This window comes from Corvus kubaryi, unplaced genomic scaffold (assembly GCF_017639235.1).
Source record: "Corvus kubaryi isolate FWS band 111438036 unplaced genomic scaffold, C.kubaryi_AGA036_p1.0 37382, whole genome shotgun sequence".
NCBI lineage: Eukaryota > Metazoa > Chordata > Aves > Passeriformes > Corvidae > Corvus > Corvus kubaryi.
The window spans coordinates 3,354,386-3,372,620 of NW_024581124.1; the positions used below are offsets into that span (position 1 = coordinate 3,354,386).

An 18,235-nucleotide genomic window follows, 5' to 3' on the forward strand; every position below is an offset into this window, starting at 1 on the left:
GGGGGGCCCCGGGGTGGCCGCTCCCTCCGGGGCGCGGGGCCGCCCCGCTCCTCCGTGCGCCGGGGCCGCCGTCACGGGAAGGGCCGTTCGACAGCGCGGGGACGCGGCCCGAGCGGTGCCGGGCGGTCCCTGCCCGGAGCGGGAGAGCCGCGGCCCCGCAGCGGCAGCTCCTCGAACTCCATCCCGCGGGTCCCTGCGGAGCGCACGGGTCACGGGAGATTCCTCCCCGTTTTTCTTAGAAAGCAGCTCGGGTGGCAGTGGCGACAGCCCCGGAGTGGGGCCGGAGCCCTTCCCCGCTCCCGGTTCCCTGTTCTGGTGACACCGGGAGCTCCCCGCCGCTGGGTAGATCTTTCCCGTGGGGGCTCCTGCCGCAAACTACAAGCTGGTTTGTTTCTCAGTCCCACCTTTTGGCTGCTAATGACTGCAGAGTCCTGTAACTGTAGCCTCACTGGCAGTAAAGGTCATGTGTAGGTTCAAAAGTTTATAAACAGATTTAGCATAACACAAAGTTATTGTGACAGAGCTGGAAGTAGAACCCAGATTTCCTGGCTCTTTTGTGCAGCTTCTACCATCTTCCACTCCTTGTTTTTCGTTTTGTAGTGTGTCTGGCATTGAATTTCACTTGGGTTTGCTGCATTTTATCCAAAGCCTCCCTGTCACAGAGATTTCTGAAGAGAAGACTCGAATTGGCTCCTTTTGACACTTCTTTCTTGAACATCTGTGTTATATCTGTTATCTGCAAGTGAAGTCTAATGATTAATTTTATTGAATTTTCTCTTTTCCTCTTTCAGCCGAGTGGTTTTACCTTGCTCAGTGCAAGAGGTACGTCCTGATCCTCCCTGCTTTATTCAGGCTGAGGGGTGGGAGGGGATTTTGTGTCAGAAATCTGACCAGCCTGGGTCCAAACGTTCCCTGTGCTGTGGCTACCCTGCCTGACAGAGACCAGTGACACAGGTGTGAGCCCTGCTCTGGTCAAGGAATTCCCAAGGAAGCAAATGCAGCACAGAGCCCTGCGGTGTTCTGAGCCCTCCACTGCCAGCAGTGCAGTGGTGCCCTGGGGCAGCACATTACTGCTGATCTGGCACTGAGGGACTCCAAGCCTTTTCCTGAAGCCACAGGTGTAGGAATTGTCTTCCCAGATCTGAAGCCAGCAATTCAGATGGCACCGAGGTACATTTAAACGAGAGTCGTGATAGGATGTCTGTCACGACAGGGCGTCGAACGTACTTCTGAGGGAAACATTACACTTGCTCTGCAGTGTGCATTTCCTGGGGCCTGGAAGGGCAGTATTTAGTTGGTTGAAAGTGTGAACTGGGAAGGCTCAGAGCTGGAAATCGGTCATCTCAAAATCTGTAAACTCGAAATTGATATTTCTTGATGCGGCAGAGAGCGACAAATACACTTTGCTCTTAGGATAGGAAAAATGAAGCATAACAATTATGGTGTGCACCAAAGTGTTGGGTTGTTGTGGAACACCCTGGGTGCAGACCTGGTGTTTGTGAGCTGCAGAGAGGTGTTTGCCAAAAAGTTGTCAGAGTTTACTAAATATCTTTTATATGGTGTATTTTACTTTGTTGATGATCTTTTTTGTACTACCCAATTTTCACAGGAAGCAGCTAATTTTTTTTATGTGTTAGAAGTTTTGGCCAACTTTGGTGCTGACATTTGACTTCTCTTCCCTTTTCAGTATCAAGTTGGGCAGCTTTATTCTGTGGCAGAAGCCAGCAAAAACGAAACAGGAGGTGGGGAAGGAATTCAGGTCTTAAAAAATGAGCCTTATGAAAAGGATGGCGAGAAGGGACAATATACTCACAAAATCTATCATTTAAAGAGGTGAGAAGAGCCTTGATGCACGTTGTAATCCCTTGATATTGACCAAGAAATGTTTAAAGGTGAAGGTAGCCTTGCATTGTTTGCTATTCTGGGACACTTGCCTGTGTTTTCCTGCCACTTTGTAATTTGCTGAATTGTGCATGAGTGCTCTGGTGAGTGGGAAAATGTGAAATGCGGTGGATTTTAAATATGTGGGATATTTGTCTGGGACAAATTGTGTTTGCTTGCTCTAGACTGGAGTCAGAAATGAGTGAGACATAAGGTTCCTGCTGCAGGTCAGGAGCTGCTTGCCAGGGAGCTGGAGGTGAGAGCTCTGCGCATTGCTCTTCCTCAGCAGGTGTCTTTACTGCTTTGCAAGAGGAAGGATAGCACAGCTTTCATCGTGATCACACAGCTCACTCACAATTGCCTCATTATTACCTTTCCCTTTATTTTCTTAATTATGTTGTGATCAGGAAGGTTTTTGAAGTTCCTCTGTATTTCACTGCAGGTGACAACGTACATCATAACCCCTCAAATGCTTGGTTAGAATGTGCCTTTCATATTGGAGTGGAAGAAACCAATGAGGAATTTCAGCTGGCAGAACTTTAAACACGTTGTCCATGTTTGTTTTCCCAGTAAAGTCCCTGGGTTTGTAAGGATGATTGCTCCAGAAGGCTCCCTGGTGTTCCATGAGAAGGCCTGGAATGCGTATCCCTACTGTAGAACAAGTGAGTCTCCCCATGTGTGTTCTGTTGTTGGTGGTGTTATGTGTGAGACCTTTCAGAAACAATTGTATCTAATAATGCTCTGTGTTTTCTTTTCCTTTTCATTGCACGTGTTTCTGACGACACCAGTTGTGACAGTGAGTATTTGAAATCCTACCAGTTGTATATTGGGGTTTTTTGAGATCTGTTTTGTCTGTTACTACCACTACAATTGCCTGGCTCCAGCCTTTCATATGGGCCTTGCTAGGACTCCTGGTGTAGAGCTCCCTGTTACTTTATTTGTCTGCATGTGGCTATAATTAGAACTGTAATTTGTCAGAGAAAAGATTTCATTTTCATTTCTTTTATGCCTTTAATTACCATTACAGATGCATAATGTCTATCCTGGTAAGATATAATGCTAAAAAAAGTGGGAGGGGAAAAGCAACGTATCAGAGGCTTCTACACTCCTGAATGCAGGAAGAGCAGTGAAATGGAATCAGTCCCTACCTGTCTGAAATGCCACTGCTGTCAAGTGAATTCCTGCCTCAGTTAAAAGGGGGTAACTGGAAATTTAAATGGATCAGCACAGCTCAGGATTTGGGTTTGTTTTTTTAAGATGCCTGGCAGGCACATCATTAAGAATGCCATTTTACATGTTTTGGTGACCTGTTTAATGAAAACTTCTAAGTTAAATGTTAAACTGCTTTATCTGCTCACTTGCAAACATGGTTTAGATTGTTACTAGGTGGATGTGACACAAGGAGTAGCAAGTGAGTTTGAACTGTTGAGCTTGACTCATCGTGATACCTGTGCTCACAGGTGTGTGCCCTCTGACTTCTGGAATCAGCAGGGCTCTGTCATTGTCTTTAGATGAACAATTTGGTGGCAGCTGGACCATTATGATCCAGCTTTATGATTGTAATTGTGCTGTACAGTAACATCTAACTGCAGGATTAATAATTTGAAAATTCATTGAATATAGAGGTAAAGAACTTCAGGGTTGAGGAAGCAGGACAGCAAATGGCAGAGCTGGATTTCTACCTGGTGTTTGTGAGCTGCCGACAGGTGTTTGCCAAAAAGTTGTCAGAGTAGAGCTGGATTTCTTAAACATGACTGGTTTTAATTTAGTACTCACTGCTCTAGTTTAAGATTATCATATACCTATTTCTGTGTGTAGGTAAGGGGGCTGTTTCTCTGGTAATTTAAGTAGATTGTGTTGCTAGTTGGAGATTAGTAGGGGCTTGTATGTAGATACCATTTATCTAAACTTAGAGCAGAGAGGTGTAATCAGACTTGTGCTTTTTGCTTTTAATTCTTACAGAATGAATACATGAAAGATGACTTCTTCATAAAAATTGAGACCTGGCATAAACCAGATTTGGGAACAACAGAGAATGTGAGTTGGGGTTTGGATACCAAACCTTAATGCAATTGTACAATTAGTCCAGATAAAGTATTTTATACCTGGTAATGTTGGATAATTACTGCAAAATCAGGCATCTCAATGCCTGACCAGCGAGTAAAGCAGGAAAAGCATTTTTCAGGTCAAGCTGTCTCATCTAAGGAGGTCCAGGGACAGGAGAAGGGGTTTGGTTTGTATGTTTAGAGGTCAATACAGATGCTTGATTCTCATTCAAATATTTAAGTAACTTTTCAACAAATCCTTTTTTTTGTTTCATGTTCTTTTACCTTAGATGTGCTACTGATAGTTAGCCTGACAAGTTTATTTGAAAGCAGGTTTTACAACAGGTTTCACAAGACCATTGGGGTTGATCTGTGTACACTCTGCAGTTATGTGTTGAAGCTGCCTCTATAAATTGTCCCAACTGGCAACATTCTTGTTTTCCTCCCCAGACAGTCAGTTTGGTTCACGTGTCACTTCAGGAAAATTTTGATCTGTAGTGACAAACATTGATAAACCATCCAGAGAGGACTAGTTGTCAGTCTTTTTCCAGTGCCTGGGCAAGCTGTAGCCCTCGGTGTGCTGCACAGAGGGGGATTGTTCCTTGGACAGCTCTGCTGGCTGTAACTGAGTTTAGGTGTGCTGGACAGACCACAGGTGTGGAGCTGATTCTGTCCTCAGACCTTGATACGCCCTCAGACTACACCTGGTCCACCTTCAAGGCAGTCCTATGATTCAGGGAGCCTATGAGATCCTTCAGGTTATTGGAATCTGCATATTTGCAATTGGAATTTATGCAACTTCTTTCTAGCTCAAGAAGTTCCTGCAGATTGTGGAACGGGTAATGGTTCTAATCAGAGCTTGATTTCATTAGCGCTAACAAATGTGACAGATGAATACAGCTTAATCTTAAATCCAGGTTTCCTGAATGCACAAGAAGTGAAGGCTTTGTGCTGGTTTAAAATTGATTAGCGAGTGAATTAAACTGTAATTGTGGAGATCATTCTCTTTGAGAGAGGCAGAGGAAGAAAGGGTAGGTTTGGAGAATGCTGCCTTTACAGCATCCTGAAAAACTCCTGGCACATACATGGTGATTCCCAGCATGGGAATAATTTCTTTTTGTTTTTTTGCAGGTTCACAATTTAGATCCAAACACATGGAAGAGTGTTGAGGTTGTCCATATTGACATTGCAGATAGAACTCAAGTAGAACCAGGAGTAAGTAAATGTTCAGCTACTGGGATTGGGATGTAGCATGCAGCTGATTCCACTTGAGCTGTGTGTTGATAGTGAATAATCTAAAATGGTGTGGATTTCACCCAACAGAGACATGAAAAGTGTCTTGAACAGAATCATTCATTTATGTGCCTGCGTTACTTCTTTGTTTTTACTGCTGATTTTTTCTGCACACCTGGATCTGCTGGGGCTGTTGTCTGGTTTGTTAAATTGTAACAGCTGGACTGTTGGATGTGCAGTATTTTTTGGACAGTAGGGAGATGGTAGGCTCTAATATGGAGACTGTGTTTGCACAATAAGTGTGATTTGACTGTTGTGGTTGTGTGCAAGGAGAGGCTCTTTATACTATTTAAGTGTTATTTTTTGAAAGTAGATACTTGGATATCCTCCATTCTGGGGAGAGGACTTCCTTGGAACTATTTTCAGTACATTATCCTCTTTTTTTTCTTTTGTGTATTTGACCTACAGAGTATCAAAACTGAGTGCAGAGTGGTCTCATCAAGAGTCTTAAGTCTCTTCTAATGTTTCTGCATTTCTGTTTCCTTTTTATTAACTTCTAGCACCATTTCCACTTTTCGCAAATATTTTGAGCAGATATTTTCAGATTCAAACTCACAGTATAGCCCATTCTTGTGTAGGAATACTTGGGATTAATTTTCACCATGTGATTCAAGTTTTTATTTCCTTTTTATCTCGCAGCAACTCAGTTTTGCAGAGTCCTAACTCATTAACCAAAGCCTGGCTTTGTGCTTAAACTCTTAGCAGACACTGGTAACTCCGAGTTCCCTGCAGATTCATACCTGGCTGTTTACCTCTTTTCTCCTTCTGGGATTAGACATCAGGAATTCTCTGGCACCCACACTTGGAGTCTCTTCTGTTATAAAAGTCTGCATTTTCTGGCCTTTATCTTTTCTCTCTTCAGTTCTAAAGACTTCAGGAGAGCCTTTATATTTATGCTGATATCTTCATCAAGTTTAGGTAATGGAACTTGAATTTTTTTTTTTTTTTTTTGGAAGTTCAGCTACATCATAACAAAATTGCCAAGACTGATGTGCTGGCTTCGTGCCTTCAGAGAAGGCTGCTGGTCTTGGAAAGTAAATGTCCCCTAAAAAGCATCATCTGTTTTTCCTGTGTTCTATTTGTCCAGATGTTCTTTTCCTGCAGTTTCTGCATCTTTGTTCTGTGATATTCAAGCAATAACCAGTTCACTCTGTGGGGTGAGGTCTGAAATCATGTGCTTTGTATGGTTTTTTGGGTGTTTTTTTTGTTACGATATTTGTTTGAGAATTATCATTCTAAGTGGCTGGGTGGGTTTTTTTTGTCTGCTCTATTTTTTAGGGAAAAAGAATAGTCAGTGTTGCCAAAGGAAAGTTTTATTTGTACATTTATCTTCTCAAACATAGTTCTACCTGGAAAAGCAGCTGAAATGTATGACCTTGGGTAACAGTAGAACTGAAAGAATAGAACTATGTATATGTATAAACTATAGAACAGAACTATTTATGTATAAAATCCAGCAATGTTGAAAAAGTTTTCATGTATTCAGGATGTATCCTTTTGTTCTGTGAATGAACCTTGTCCACCCTCCTGTGGTGCAGCAGTTAACTTGTTTCAGAGCTACAATCAGGATAAATATGAAAATACCAATTTCTTTAAGCTACTAATGGCATGCATGTGCTGGCTCATGCTCATTTAAGTATGTGTAGAAATAATGTGGGTGACATCTGTGACTTTCTTGAGATATACATTTAACCCTGCTGCCTTTTAATCATCTCCAGCATGCAGACTGTGTCACTCTGTGTTGTTTTTATATAGAAGTGACTTCCCAGGAGAGAAAGACTTTTTAAAGTGTAAGCAAAAATGAACACTCAATTAACATCAGAAGAGGCTGTGGTTTTTGGAAACAATTTGTAGAAAAGTAGAGTGTAGTGAAAACAAATTGAAAGTAGGTTTATAGCTATTTTTGTATTTAATGAAGACATTAAATGTTTTGTTTAGGTCGTAGTGGATCTTTATTATATTGCTTGAAAGAAAGTTCTAAATTTACGATTTTGTACAAATCAGATTACACATGCCTTAAGAGTTTGGATTTCTGTGTGCTAACCCTTGTTCTACAGTTTAAGGAAATATATTGGAATATAGGAAATGCTCTTCTGTAGTCTGCAAGGAAGTGTTAAAATATTCTCAAGTGAAAGAGCTTGATAGGTGGATCTGTCCCATTTCAGACTTAATTTATCACATGATAGGCAGCTAAACAGCTCCACGTTATTAGTGCTGAACCTTGGAATCATTGTGCAATGACATCCCATTGAACAGCCTATCTGTGTATAAATACGATGTGCTTTTAGTTTTTTGCCCCTCTTTTTGTTTTCTATCCCTAAGTCAGGCTTTTGCATCCTGTCCTGGGTGTTTATAAATATTCATCTCTTCCAGCCTCCTTCCTGGAGACCTTTAACTTCTCGTTCAGGGCACGGCACCATGATGTGTGTCCGTGATAACCAGGCTGATTTCATTTCTCATTTGAACCTTGGCATTCTTTTAAAGGTGATTTCAGGCAATGGCTCCCCTGATAGCTGTGCTGTAGCTGCAGGACTCTTCAGGAGATGGGAGTGATTGCAAGACATTTTTTATTAAAAGCCATTTAGCTAAACCTACCTAAAACACAGGGCTGCGTGTCAGTGCAGTGTACAGTAGTGCTGGTGACTGTTTCAGTTATAAGCCATGGGAGTCATGCACTGAGTTGGGAATATGACATACTTGGATAAACCTGATTTTGATCATCTGTTGTGCTGTGAATGAGCACTCACAGAGCTGTGGATGATGTTGGAGGGAAGTGCTGGTAGGTGTTTCCTTCCACAGGAACTGTATGTGAGTTTTTGGTCAATAACACCAGTAGTATGTACGTTCTCTTGTTTAAAACACTAATGCAGTATTGAGCTGGAAAGTCAGAATTTGTGTCCACCTATCTAGTTAGTGTGATGCCACTCCATGTCCAGTTCCATTTTCATGGATTTGCAGATCAGGCATCAGACTTAGATAATTATACTACTTGATAGTGAACCATGAGTTCTCAGGAGCACTGTTACTACTACACTGAGCATGTCTAAAGACTGAGAATGAGACAGGAGAATGAAAAAGAAGTGCCCAGGTTCTGGGTTTGTTGTGATATTACTTTTGCTGTATGTGGTTCATGGTCTCTCTTAATCATTCTTTATAATAGATGATTGCTGTCATGCCTGTTATATTGAGAATTTGAGCAGAAACTGCCTGTGAAATGATATTTGTGTATTTCTTTGAAATAGTTTTGCTCCTCTGTCTTGTTATGCTGCTGCCGGCAGATGTTTGCCTGTCTGCCTTTCCAGAGGGCTTCAGGGGTTTGAGCTGTAATATTTGCTCCAGCAGCTGCCTGTTTTTCTTCCTAAGAAGGACTTGTTGTTGTCAGGAGTTAAGCTCTTGCTGCACAGATATTTTCCTTAAACTCTGCAAAGAACTGTTGTTTATTTGTACTTTGGCTCTAGTCCAGTCGTCTTCCCTGCATGCTGGTAGGATCTGTGTGTAGAGAAGAGTTCCTACAATGCTCTCCTGTCCATCTAGGCTTTAGTCTATAAAGGGTTTTCCCTGTCCTTAACAAGATTTGGGTTAACTGAGTTCTAAAAGGTCTTGGTTCAAAGCTTCTGCCTCGAGCATAGAAAACGTTACCATGACTCATCTATTTTCTTGGAATTTCTGTTTTCACTCCTACGTTTTACTCATAGATAACATTTTCTTCCCCAGTGTTTCCAGCTGTGGTTATTTGTATGTGGGTCCTAAATGCAAGAGCGCAGTTGGTTTTTACCAGTGTCCCTGTGCAGTGGGAGGTAGGATGACAGGTTACAGCATCACGTGGACTTGAGTGTCCCTGGGGTATCCAGACAAATCATTCCCCTCCATAAACCAGGCAGACCAAGGCTGCACATGTAGCTGAGTTGAAATGCCTCATGCCCCACACCACCACAGTGTGAGCTCTGCCTTGGCAGGATGTTCACACAGTGAAAATAAATTCGGGGTTGTCTCAATGCAGTACCTGGTTTTGTTTGCAAGTGGCACTAAGATGTGGGATTCTTGTGTTTCTGTTTGGCACAGGGCTGCCCCAAACCAGCAGCAGTTCTGCCAGCAATTAGTGACATAGAGCAAAATTGTTTATCCATTGCTGTAGCCTGATCCACTTCCATGTCTTCCATCCAGTGCTTGAGTGAAATTTTTAGAAGGCAGTCATGATCAGTAATTTAAAACATTCAATATATTTCTGTAAAAACATTCTGCTGCAGCATTTGCATAGGTATCTTAAAGGTGATTTAAATGTAAAGAAGATTACTTTTTTTTTTTTCCACGCAAGGATTGTTAAAAAATAATTTTTAAGAAGCGTATCACATTGAGCCGCCAGGACAATGCAGAATCTGAGGATTCCAGTGGGCTGCAGCTGTCCTCTCCCACAGTATTTGGAAATAGCTTGTGAGATGAGAAGTCTGCAGCTGGTGGCCAGCCCTGTGAGCTCTGTGGCTCCCTCGCTCCCCACAGGGTTCCCGGAGCAGTCGGTCTCAGACACAGCCAGTGGCTCTGGCTCAGTGCTGTGCTTAGTGCACTGGGAAGTGAGTCAGGCCTGAATATTGTGTTCTGCTATGTATTTGCTCTTTGGGATGTCTGTGGAAAGGACATGTGCTTTATTACAGTGCAATCATAAATAAGTGGGTTTTACTAAAATTCAGGTGACAAATAGGGCTTGTAGTCTTTCTGCAGTTATAATAATTCAAAACTTTAAATGTTTAAGTGTTTCTGTGCAGTGCTCGTGCTGATTCTTTGGGCTGTCCTCTGAGGCAGGTGAAGGGTTGTGGAGCACCATGGCAGCCCCTGCTGAGACTGGCTGACTCTTGTGAGGGTTCTTCAAACTAGAATGTTGTTTCAGCTTAGAGGGAGAACTAGAGGAGACTCCTGATTTGTGGAAGCTCATAAAACACTGATTAGCAATGGGATTGAAATGTCTTTACTCACTTGGCTGCTTCTAGGAAATATCTGCTCAATTCCTAAAATATATGTTTGAGTCCTCAATATGGAAGTTTGTCTGAACACCTAGTAGTGCTTCCTAGATAAATTAGGGTTTCTTCAGTCTGTTTTAATATACAGTGTAGGTAGGTATGTTAAAAGAACTGGGAGCAATGAGAGAAAACTGGGGAGAAGAAAGTGTGACAGCTGATGTTCTGTAAGTGAAATCAGATTCCTCTGAGAGGACTTCCCAGATTTTTCAGCTCCATTTGGCTTGCAGTAGGTTTTTGTAAATGTCAGAATGTCTGTGGAAGCATTAGCTGTTAGTATGTGTAGCTTTTCTCTGTGGATTCAGAATTTAGTCTAGAAGTAGCCTTTGTTTTTCTGTGCTGATGGAAGAATATGGAGCTGAAAATTGATGTGGTCTTGAGCAGCCAGGAGCTGCTTCTTTTGGAGGGTTTCTTTCACTCCATGTTCTGCAGATTTTGTCCTCACTGTAACTTTATTTAAAAATGAGACTTTAAACTTTGCTAAAATTTCTTGGGCTTTTCTGTAATACCTACCAAGCATTTGTTCTGCTTTGAAGCAACTTAAATTGTTACAGTTGGGTTGTGAGGGTGTAATGGTAATCTTGCATAAAGCTTTTTCATCTACACTATAAACCTTACTTGTTTTCACTGAGCCCAGAATTTTTAATCCTTTCCTAGTTTCCATGGCAGCATCTTTATCAAATAACCATTTTCATGCCCCTCATCAGTAAATTAAGTAAATCCATCTGTTGGAAGCATTTGTCCCTTTCAGCTCTGTACCCATTGGCTTTCCCCCCATACACAGGGGGTGAGCAGAGCTGTCCACAGTGAGGCAGTGCTGTGTGGGCTCTGCCCCTCATTCAGGCTGGGATCTCAGAGTTTCTCATTGTGTGAGGGAGTTGCTTCTGCCTTCTTCCCTCGTGTTCTGCCTCTTTCCCTGCTGTTCTGCCTCCCCAGCAGTGGACATGTGTTGCAGCCTGAAAAGCATTAGACTCTGGTTGCTGAATTACTGCCTTCTCCTCCCCTCAGGGGTCACAGACCCGGTGGGACAGTGCAGATGTCACAGTGTGCACAGCACAGGGCAGCTCTGGCCTGGAGCAGCCCTGGAGAGCTGTGGTGTTGGAAGCAGGTGTGATGGAGCCGTGGAGTCAGCCTGGCAGCTCTGCTGCACCCATCCTGCTCCACAGCACTCAAGGAATTGGTTTGGCAGCCATGAGCAGAAGCTTAACACAGTGGGAGATTGAATCTGGTGATGTTTTCTGACTCTCAGAGTGTTTTATATTACAGGACTACAAAGCTGATGAAGATCCTGCATTATTCCAGTCAGTTAAGACGAAGAGAGGACCTCTGGGGCCAAACTGGAAGGTACTAGGAACTGTTGTTACAGCCTGATGAAGTCTTTATCAGTGAAGAATGAAGTTCATGGTTCCTTCAGAACTTGGCTCAACTCAAATGAGGAACAAATTTCCTGTGGCCCACCACATCCCCTGTGTGGCACCCCAACAGCTGTGCAAAGCTTGCCAGTACCCTGTGCCAACCAGAATCTATCCCAGGAGGGAATGGGCTGTGTGTGCCACACCAGAGATCCCCACAGGAACTGAGCAGCCCCTGGAAGTGAATCACAGGGAGTCTTTCAGCAACAGCCCCAAGTTACTGATTAGAATGTTGTTTTTCTGTAATAATACTTAGAATTCTATTTTATTATCATAACAACATAGTTAAATTGAATTGTTTTACTGCAAATTAGTGATATTATTTATCATCCTAAAACACTAATTAGAATTATAATTTCTAATAATTAAACTTTTAAAGTATTAAAACTTCTTTTCTATTACCCCAAACAGAAGGAGCTAGCAACCGATGAGGAGTGTCCCAAAATGTGTGCTTACAAATTGGTGACCATCAAATTTAAGTGGTGGGGACTGCAGAACAAAGTCGAAAACTTTATACAAAAGGTGAGTACTTCTGCCTTGTGGGGCTGTGTTGATGTGGGGGGTTGAGCAGGAACAGCAGTGCAGTTTCCTGTTGCTCACGGCCAGGCAATTCCTGTCCATTTCCTCAGCCAGTCAAACCATTTATGTCTTGGTTTGCTTCAAGTGGGGCTTCACTGGTAGTACCAGAACAATTCTCTACCAAAAAAAAAGCACAGTGTTCAGGAATTGGCTGTTCTGGTTTGACTGCTGCCACCTTGGAGCTGGAACAGATTTTAACAATGTTCTTCATCATTTTCAAGTAATGTGAATGGCTGAGCTTTCTTGAAACTCTTTTTTGATAGTGGTGTTTGTTCATTTTTTTTCCATGTTAAAGCATTTGAGAAATGGGGTGAATTTAAATTGGATCCAGGGGTGGGGCAGGGGCTGAACCTGTAGCAGTGTGAAGCAGCACTCACCTGAAGATTTTTAACTCTTCAAACTGAGCAGCTGCTATCACTTTCCAGCCTTTAACAAGTCCTACCTATGATCTAATGCTTGTTTATCTTCTTAAAGCAAGAAAAAAGGATATTTACCAACTTCCATCGCCAGCTGTTCTGTTGGATTGACAAGTGGATTGAGCTGACTATGGAGGACATTAGGAGAATGGAGGATGAAACCCAGAAGGAGCTGGAAGCGGTAAGAACGCTTTTTGTTAAGGCTCAGGTGTGTGTGCTTCTACCTGCAGATTTAGCTGTTCAGAAACTGAGGCAGGTTGTGTGGTGTCCATCCCTGTGTGTGTGTGTGTTTGAGCAACTGCTGATGAGCGTTGTGGCCCCCTGAGTGCAGCCCCATGTGCTTCAAGCTCCTGCATTCTGTGCTGTCAAGCTGCAAGTGGCTGTAAGGTAGGTAGCTCTGATGTCATTAAATGCAGGATGTCTGCCCTGACTGCCTCTGTGTTTATGGCACCACACCCATTGCACAAAGTCCCATTCAGGGCTTTTTTGTCACTTGGTTGGAGCTCAAAGCTGTCACTGTCCTGTTCCATCACGTGTCTTGCTTTGTTTCATTTCTAGTCATCACTAGATCTGGTTACTTTTTCTCTTCAAACATGTTTTCAAGCAAGTTTGTGTCACGTGTCAGCTGTTCCACTTCTGATTAGCACACCAAACCAAAGTTTTACTTCCAAAGAGAAAGTCAGTAAAATCAACTGAGATCATGTCAGTTTTCCTGCTTTAGTGGCTGTGAGGACCAAATCTGTGTGGCCTGACGTGTCGTGGGCTGATGTCTGGGACAAAGCTCAGACACAGGGCACTGTCACTGCTCTTTCCATTCAGAGGTAGAGGACCACCACAGGCTGGGAAAGAAGCTGTCTTCTGTAGAGTCTTTCCAGAACATGACCTTTGGCATGAACCTTTCCCATGTTAAATCCTGCTGGCATTGTGCAGGTTTTTTGCAGTTTGTGGATTTGCAGTTGTATTTCCTTCCCATTTTGACAATTGCTTCATGCCCTAAACCCAGTCAGGTTACCCAGACAGTTCCAGTGTCTTGGTTCTTCCAAGACACAAAGTATCTTCAGCTACAACTTGCTGTTTGTATGCTTTGACTCATTCCAGACACCTCTAACCTGGTTGCCCGAGGCTTCAGACCAGCTGTGGACAGGGGCCCTGTGACACATTCCGTGGTCTGTGCCTGGTGCATCTTTGCTGTTGGTACCAAACCAGCTGCAGCTCCTCCCTTCCCACTTGTGCCCTCCAGGGACTTTCCAAGCTGTGGAACAGCCTGTGTTGTGTAGGGATGTTTCCTGGGTTTGGAAGAAGTGTTTCTTCATGGTCCTGTGCTGAGCTGGTAGCACCAAATGTTCTTTTCCCGTAAGCTGAAGGGTTTGGGTCAGCAGCCTCAGAATGTGCTTTGGATGAGGTTGGTGTTCACTCACTCTTGCAGACCTTGTGCTCTCTCATGGGCATTTGGGGATTTTTGGCAGGTGTTCTCTCAAATCACGGGGGTTTCTTCTTGAATTCTGATTTATGCCTAATCCTGTTCCTAGAGCCACCTGTTGCCAGGTGTCTGTGAAGGAGGAAGCGTAGCAGCTGTCCTCTGTAGACTGATTTTTGCCAGAAGGGTTCCCTTTTGCACATTCATAGTTCTTCATTTGGACTGAAACAGACTTTATCCAGTTTCCCTGAGCAAGGGTAGTGGCAGTGAGGACTGCACACCAGAGGTGTGCTGGAGAGAGGCAGCAGAACCTGACACACCTGTGTGCCTGATGAAATTGTCCCTTTGTGTCTCTGTGGACTGTGGATGTTTTGTTTCACATTTCTCACTGGTAAGTAGCTCCTTTTCAATATTTTTTTTTCCAAAATATTTGCTGCTCTTTTAGTTCTTACCTTAAGCCAAACCCAGCTCACATGTCTCTGGGTGTAGCATTTATCCTCATTCTTAAACATCAAACGTATTTACTTAATATTTTCTCATTTTGCAAAGGCAAACAGTTTTTTGCAAATAGCTTGTTGTGCAAGATGTTAGTGTCAGGAATTTGTGTATTGTTGAAAAAGTTGGGTTGTTTTGGTTTTGTTTTTTTTTTTTTCCACAAGATAAATGTATTGATGTTACACTAACCCAGATTTCTGTGGATACTGTGAAATGTGAGAGGAGTGGGGACCTACTATCTTGGGGTTTTTTCAATTGTTGCAAGAGGGGTATCTACAAACACCTGTAAATGATGTAATATCAATGGGTTCAGTGCGTTATTGGAGAACAACCTAAGGGCAAAAATGTCACTGCCAAATAATATGAATGCTGGTTTTATCCAAAGTAATTTGTCATCTTGTTTCATATTCAACTACTCCATCCATTGTGCTCACCAGTAACTGCCATTACATCCCCAGTACACCACAAAGTGTGTTTTATGGCCAGGACCTCTGGGAAGTGAGTGCTCAGGGATGAGGTGCTCAGTGTGACACAGGTAACATCCATGCTCCTGTCCCTGCAGAGTGGTCAGGGATGGACAGGGCTGCACTAGGCAGTTCTGTGATGCTGAGAGCTAAACCAGGCACAAAGCAGGGCTGGCAGTGCATGTTCTTTCCCACACAGTGTCCTGGTACTCTTCCCCTTCTCATGAACACCCTTTCTTCCTTCTGCTCTGAGCTGATCCTTCTCTGGATTCTGTGCACATTCCAGTTCTTTTGTTGCTCCTGTGCTTCATCTTCAGTCGATTTTTATAGTCAGGATCTCTGCTTTTTTACTTTCTGTTACTCTCTGAATCCTCATCAGTGTTCTTCCAGAGTTCCTCTATCCCAGTCCATCTTTTTCTCACTGTTTATGTTTCACTTGGTGGGTTCTGTCTCTGGCTGCTGGAGATGAGAAGCACCTCTGCTCCATGAAACATGCATCAGCTCATCAGTGCAGAGTAGGAAAACATCTGGTCCAGCCAAAGCCCTGTGACCAACCTCTCTAATGCCTGTGTGAGGGTAGAGATGCCACACTGGGTATCCTGAGCAGTGATTCCATGCTGGAGCATCGTGGCCTTGGTAGAAATCCAAGCAGCATTTTTTACAGCTACTCTCCAGTTCCCAGGTCTCCTTGCCAAAAAGAAATGCCATGCCATGTCCAAACCCCCTGAGCTTTAGCTGGTCCTGGCCCTGGCTAGGGAGAAGCAGTTCCTGGCCCTGTAGGTCATTCCTTCTCTCATACTAACACGGTTCTAGCGCGGCAGGTTCTGTGTGTGGAGCTCACCTTTTATTTCACTTCAGATGCGTAAGAAGGGTTCCGTTCGAGGCACTTTGGCTGCGGACGTCTAGAGGAGTTCTCTGTAGGTTCTGAGGCAAAGCGAGCTGTGTAAGTCAACTGCTGGATGGAAAAGGAGAAGAGGGATTAATGTTCTTTTGGATGGGAATTGCTAGCAGAAATCATCTTAATGTCCACATAACCCATGTGGGCCTTACCTTCCTCCTGCTCGGTAGTGGTGTGGCGATCAGCAGGTGGGACTGACCCATGGTGCCCAGGGCACACCAGGTGGGCACTGATGCAGGTGCTTGGGCCGGGGGCAGAATTCCTGCTGGTGCCTGATGCTTCCCCAGCACAGACACCCGAGGTGTGGGATGTGCTGCTGTCGTGGCGATGGCACTGAGCCCTGGTGCCCAGCCCTTCTGGACTCCAGTCAGACGCGTCAGCATCGCTCTGCTGCACACGCAGTGGCAAAGCGATCTGTAGACTTGGTCCATGTCACTTAGGGAGACTGTGGAGCGTCACCTTCCACCTTCAGTTCTTGAAATCCAGTTCCACCTGGTCTTTACAGGCACTAAACTGTGTTGGAGCCCTTACTGCGGGAGCAGATTCTCCAGGAGTTACAGGCTCTTGGTGCTTGTGCCCAGCACTTTGGTGCTGCTGTTCCTCACAGGGACTGCTGTAACATCCCAGCCCCAGGGTGCCACTTCCCACTGATCTGTGTGGGCTCCCCAGTGAAGGGAGCTGCTCCCACCCCTGGGGGCAGGTCCTACGCAAGGACAGCTGCCACTGAGATTCCCTCAGGAGCCGGCATTGCTTTGGTGTGACTCTCAGTCCCGGTGGTGTTCTGAGTCCCTGTCCTGCTTTTCCCTGGAGATAATCTCCCAGCCTGTTTGGAGCTCTGTCTGAAGAAGCTGCTAATGCAGAAATTGCCCTTCCTCTCTCCACAGCTGCGTAACCAAGGCCAAGTGAGAGGAACAAGTGCTGCCAATGACGAGTGACGACGGATGGACGCCGATGCCGGATCTTGGATGTGTGTGTGGGTGCATGACTGTATATAACTACACACACACACATGCAGACAGAAGGGGTGGTTACAGTGTCTCTGGGTGCTATACCTGTCCTAGCAAAGATTCCAAGGAAACTGCTTTCATTATGTATACCCCAAGCAAATAAAAAAAATCAACTGAGTAGTGTCATTTAAAGGATGAATTTTGCTAACTGGTATGTTCATGAATGTCAATACTGGACCAATTTCTGCCCTACTTGTTTTCTCTCCTGTCCAAGTCACTCTGCTCTAACTCGCCCATCTCTCATTGTAAAGGGACACTCAAACAAGTTAATTTCAGTTTTATGTCTCCCTATGTGATGAGTTTTTGGAATAGGAACAATGAATGTATTTATAGCTATTTATTTCTGGATTGTCATTATCCTCTAGTCAAATCAGAAAAAAAAATTCTATTAGTGGAAATTAGAAGACTTTTGCTGTTGAGTAAGTTTAACCCAAACTTTACCCACTCACTGATTTAAAAGAAAAAAATCATGTTTTATTGGACTTTTGTACATTGAAATGCTAACGTTTTTCTTCATTAAAATTGGCAAGATAAAGGAAAAATGGCTTGTGATTTATGAAGTAATTTGCAACTTGAAATTTTCCAGAAGCTGCTTTTTAGACAAATACACTGACAGTACCTGTAGAGCATTTTCCAGTCTATCTTAGGCTGGGCAGTGAGGACAGGGACAGCCCTTCCCTCCAGGAATACTCCTGCCAGTGCAGTGGCTGTTTTCCAGAGCTTCTCTTTAGAACCCATGCAAGCGGTCTGGATTTTACACAGAGCAATGGAATATAATTGTGATTTTAGCTGTTTTCATGTTGGGAATACACTTTGGGAAATGTAGACTTTCAGTTATGATGACAGTTTCAGTTGTAGCCCCTGACATGTTTCCCTGCTGTCTGTGAGGGGCTGATGTGCAAGGGCCCCTGGGATAACAAATGCCTCCTGTAGGAAACTCCATAGGGAAAAGGTCTTCAGCATGTTTAAGGAACTATTCAGAGCACATAACAGGGGGATATTATCCTAAAGCTTGTTAGATCAAAGAGAAAGTATTTTAAAAGCACTAGTTAGATAAAGATCTATTAATGCCTGGTTTCCTCCCAGCACCCTTGGCAGGGCAAGCCTTGCCTGAGTTCCCAGGAGGGATCTGATTTCTGTTACCATCAGTGACAAAACATTCCTGCACTGGCAGCGTGGGCCGGGTGTGCTGTGCATGTTGTCCTGGTGCTGTGCATGCTGGCACTGCCACCCCTGCCTGGCTCTGGTGCCTCACCTGTGCATTGCACCTGCCCACCCTCCAGCCTCCCACCAGTAATGTGTTTTGTTTCCTCACTGGG

The 18,235-nt window shown here is 43.9% G+C and overlaps 1 protein-coding gene across 2 annotated transcripts in view; it reads left to right on the forward strand.

Annotated features, from left to right (window-relative positions):
• PITPNB (phosphatidylinositol transfer protein beta) overlaps positions 1 to 17,458 on the forward strand; it is an 18,031-nt gene extending 573 nt beyond the window's left edge. The window contains exons 2-12 of one of the 2 annotated variants that reach the window (XM_042034851.1): positions 792 to 822; positions 1,688 to 1,833; positions 2,452 to 2,543; positions 2,670 to 2,677; positions 3,844 to 3,918; positions 5,058 to 5,141; positions 11,495 to 11,572; positions 12,052 to 12,162; positions 12,694 to 12,816; positions 15,870 to 15,954; positions 16,794 to 17,458. In XM_042034851.1, the coding sequence (XP_041890785.1) occupies positions 792 to 822; positions 1,688 to 1,833; positions 2,452 to 2,543; positions 2,670 to 2,677; positions 3,844 to 3,918; positions 5,058 to 5,141; positions 11,495 to 11,572; positions 12,052 to 12,162; positions 12,694 to 12,816; positions 15,870 to 15,917 (796 nt within the window). In that variant the 3' untranslated portion in view covers positions 15,918 to 15,954; positions 16,794 to 17,458. The remainder of the gene's footprint in view (positions 1 to 791; positions 823 to 1,687; positions 1,834 to 2,451; positions 2,544 to 2,669; positions 2,678 to 3,843; positions 3,919 to 5,057; positions 5,142 to 11,494; positions 11,573 to 12,051; positions 12,163 to 12,693; positions 12,817 to 15,869; positions 15,955 to 16,793) is intronic. The other variant, XM_042034850.1, reaches the window with a different exon arrangement.
• The last annotated feature ends 777 nt before the right edge of the window (positions 17,459 to 18,235 follow it).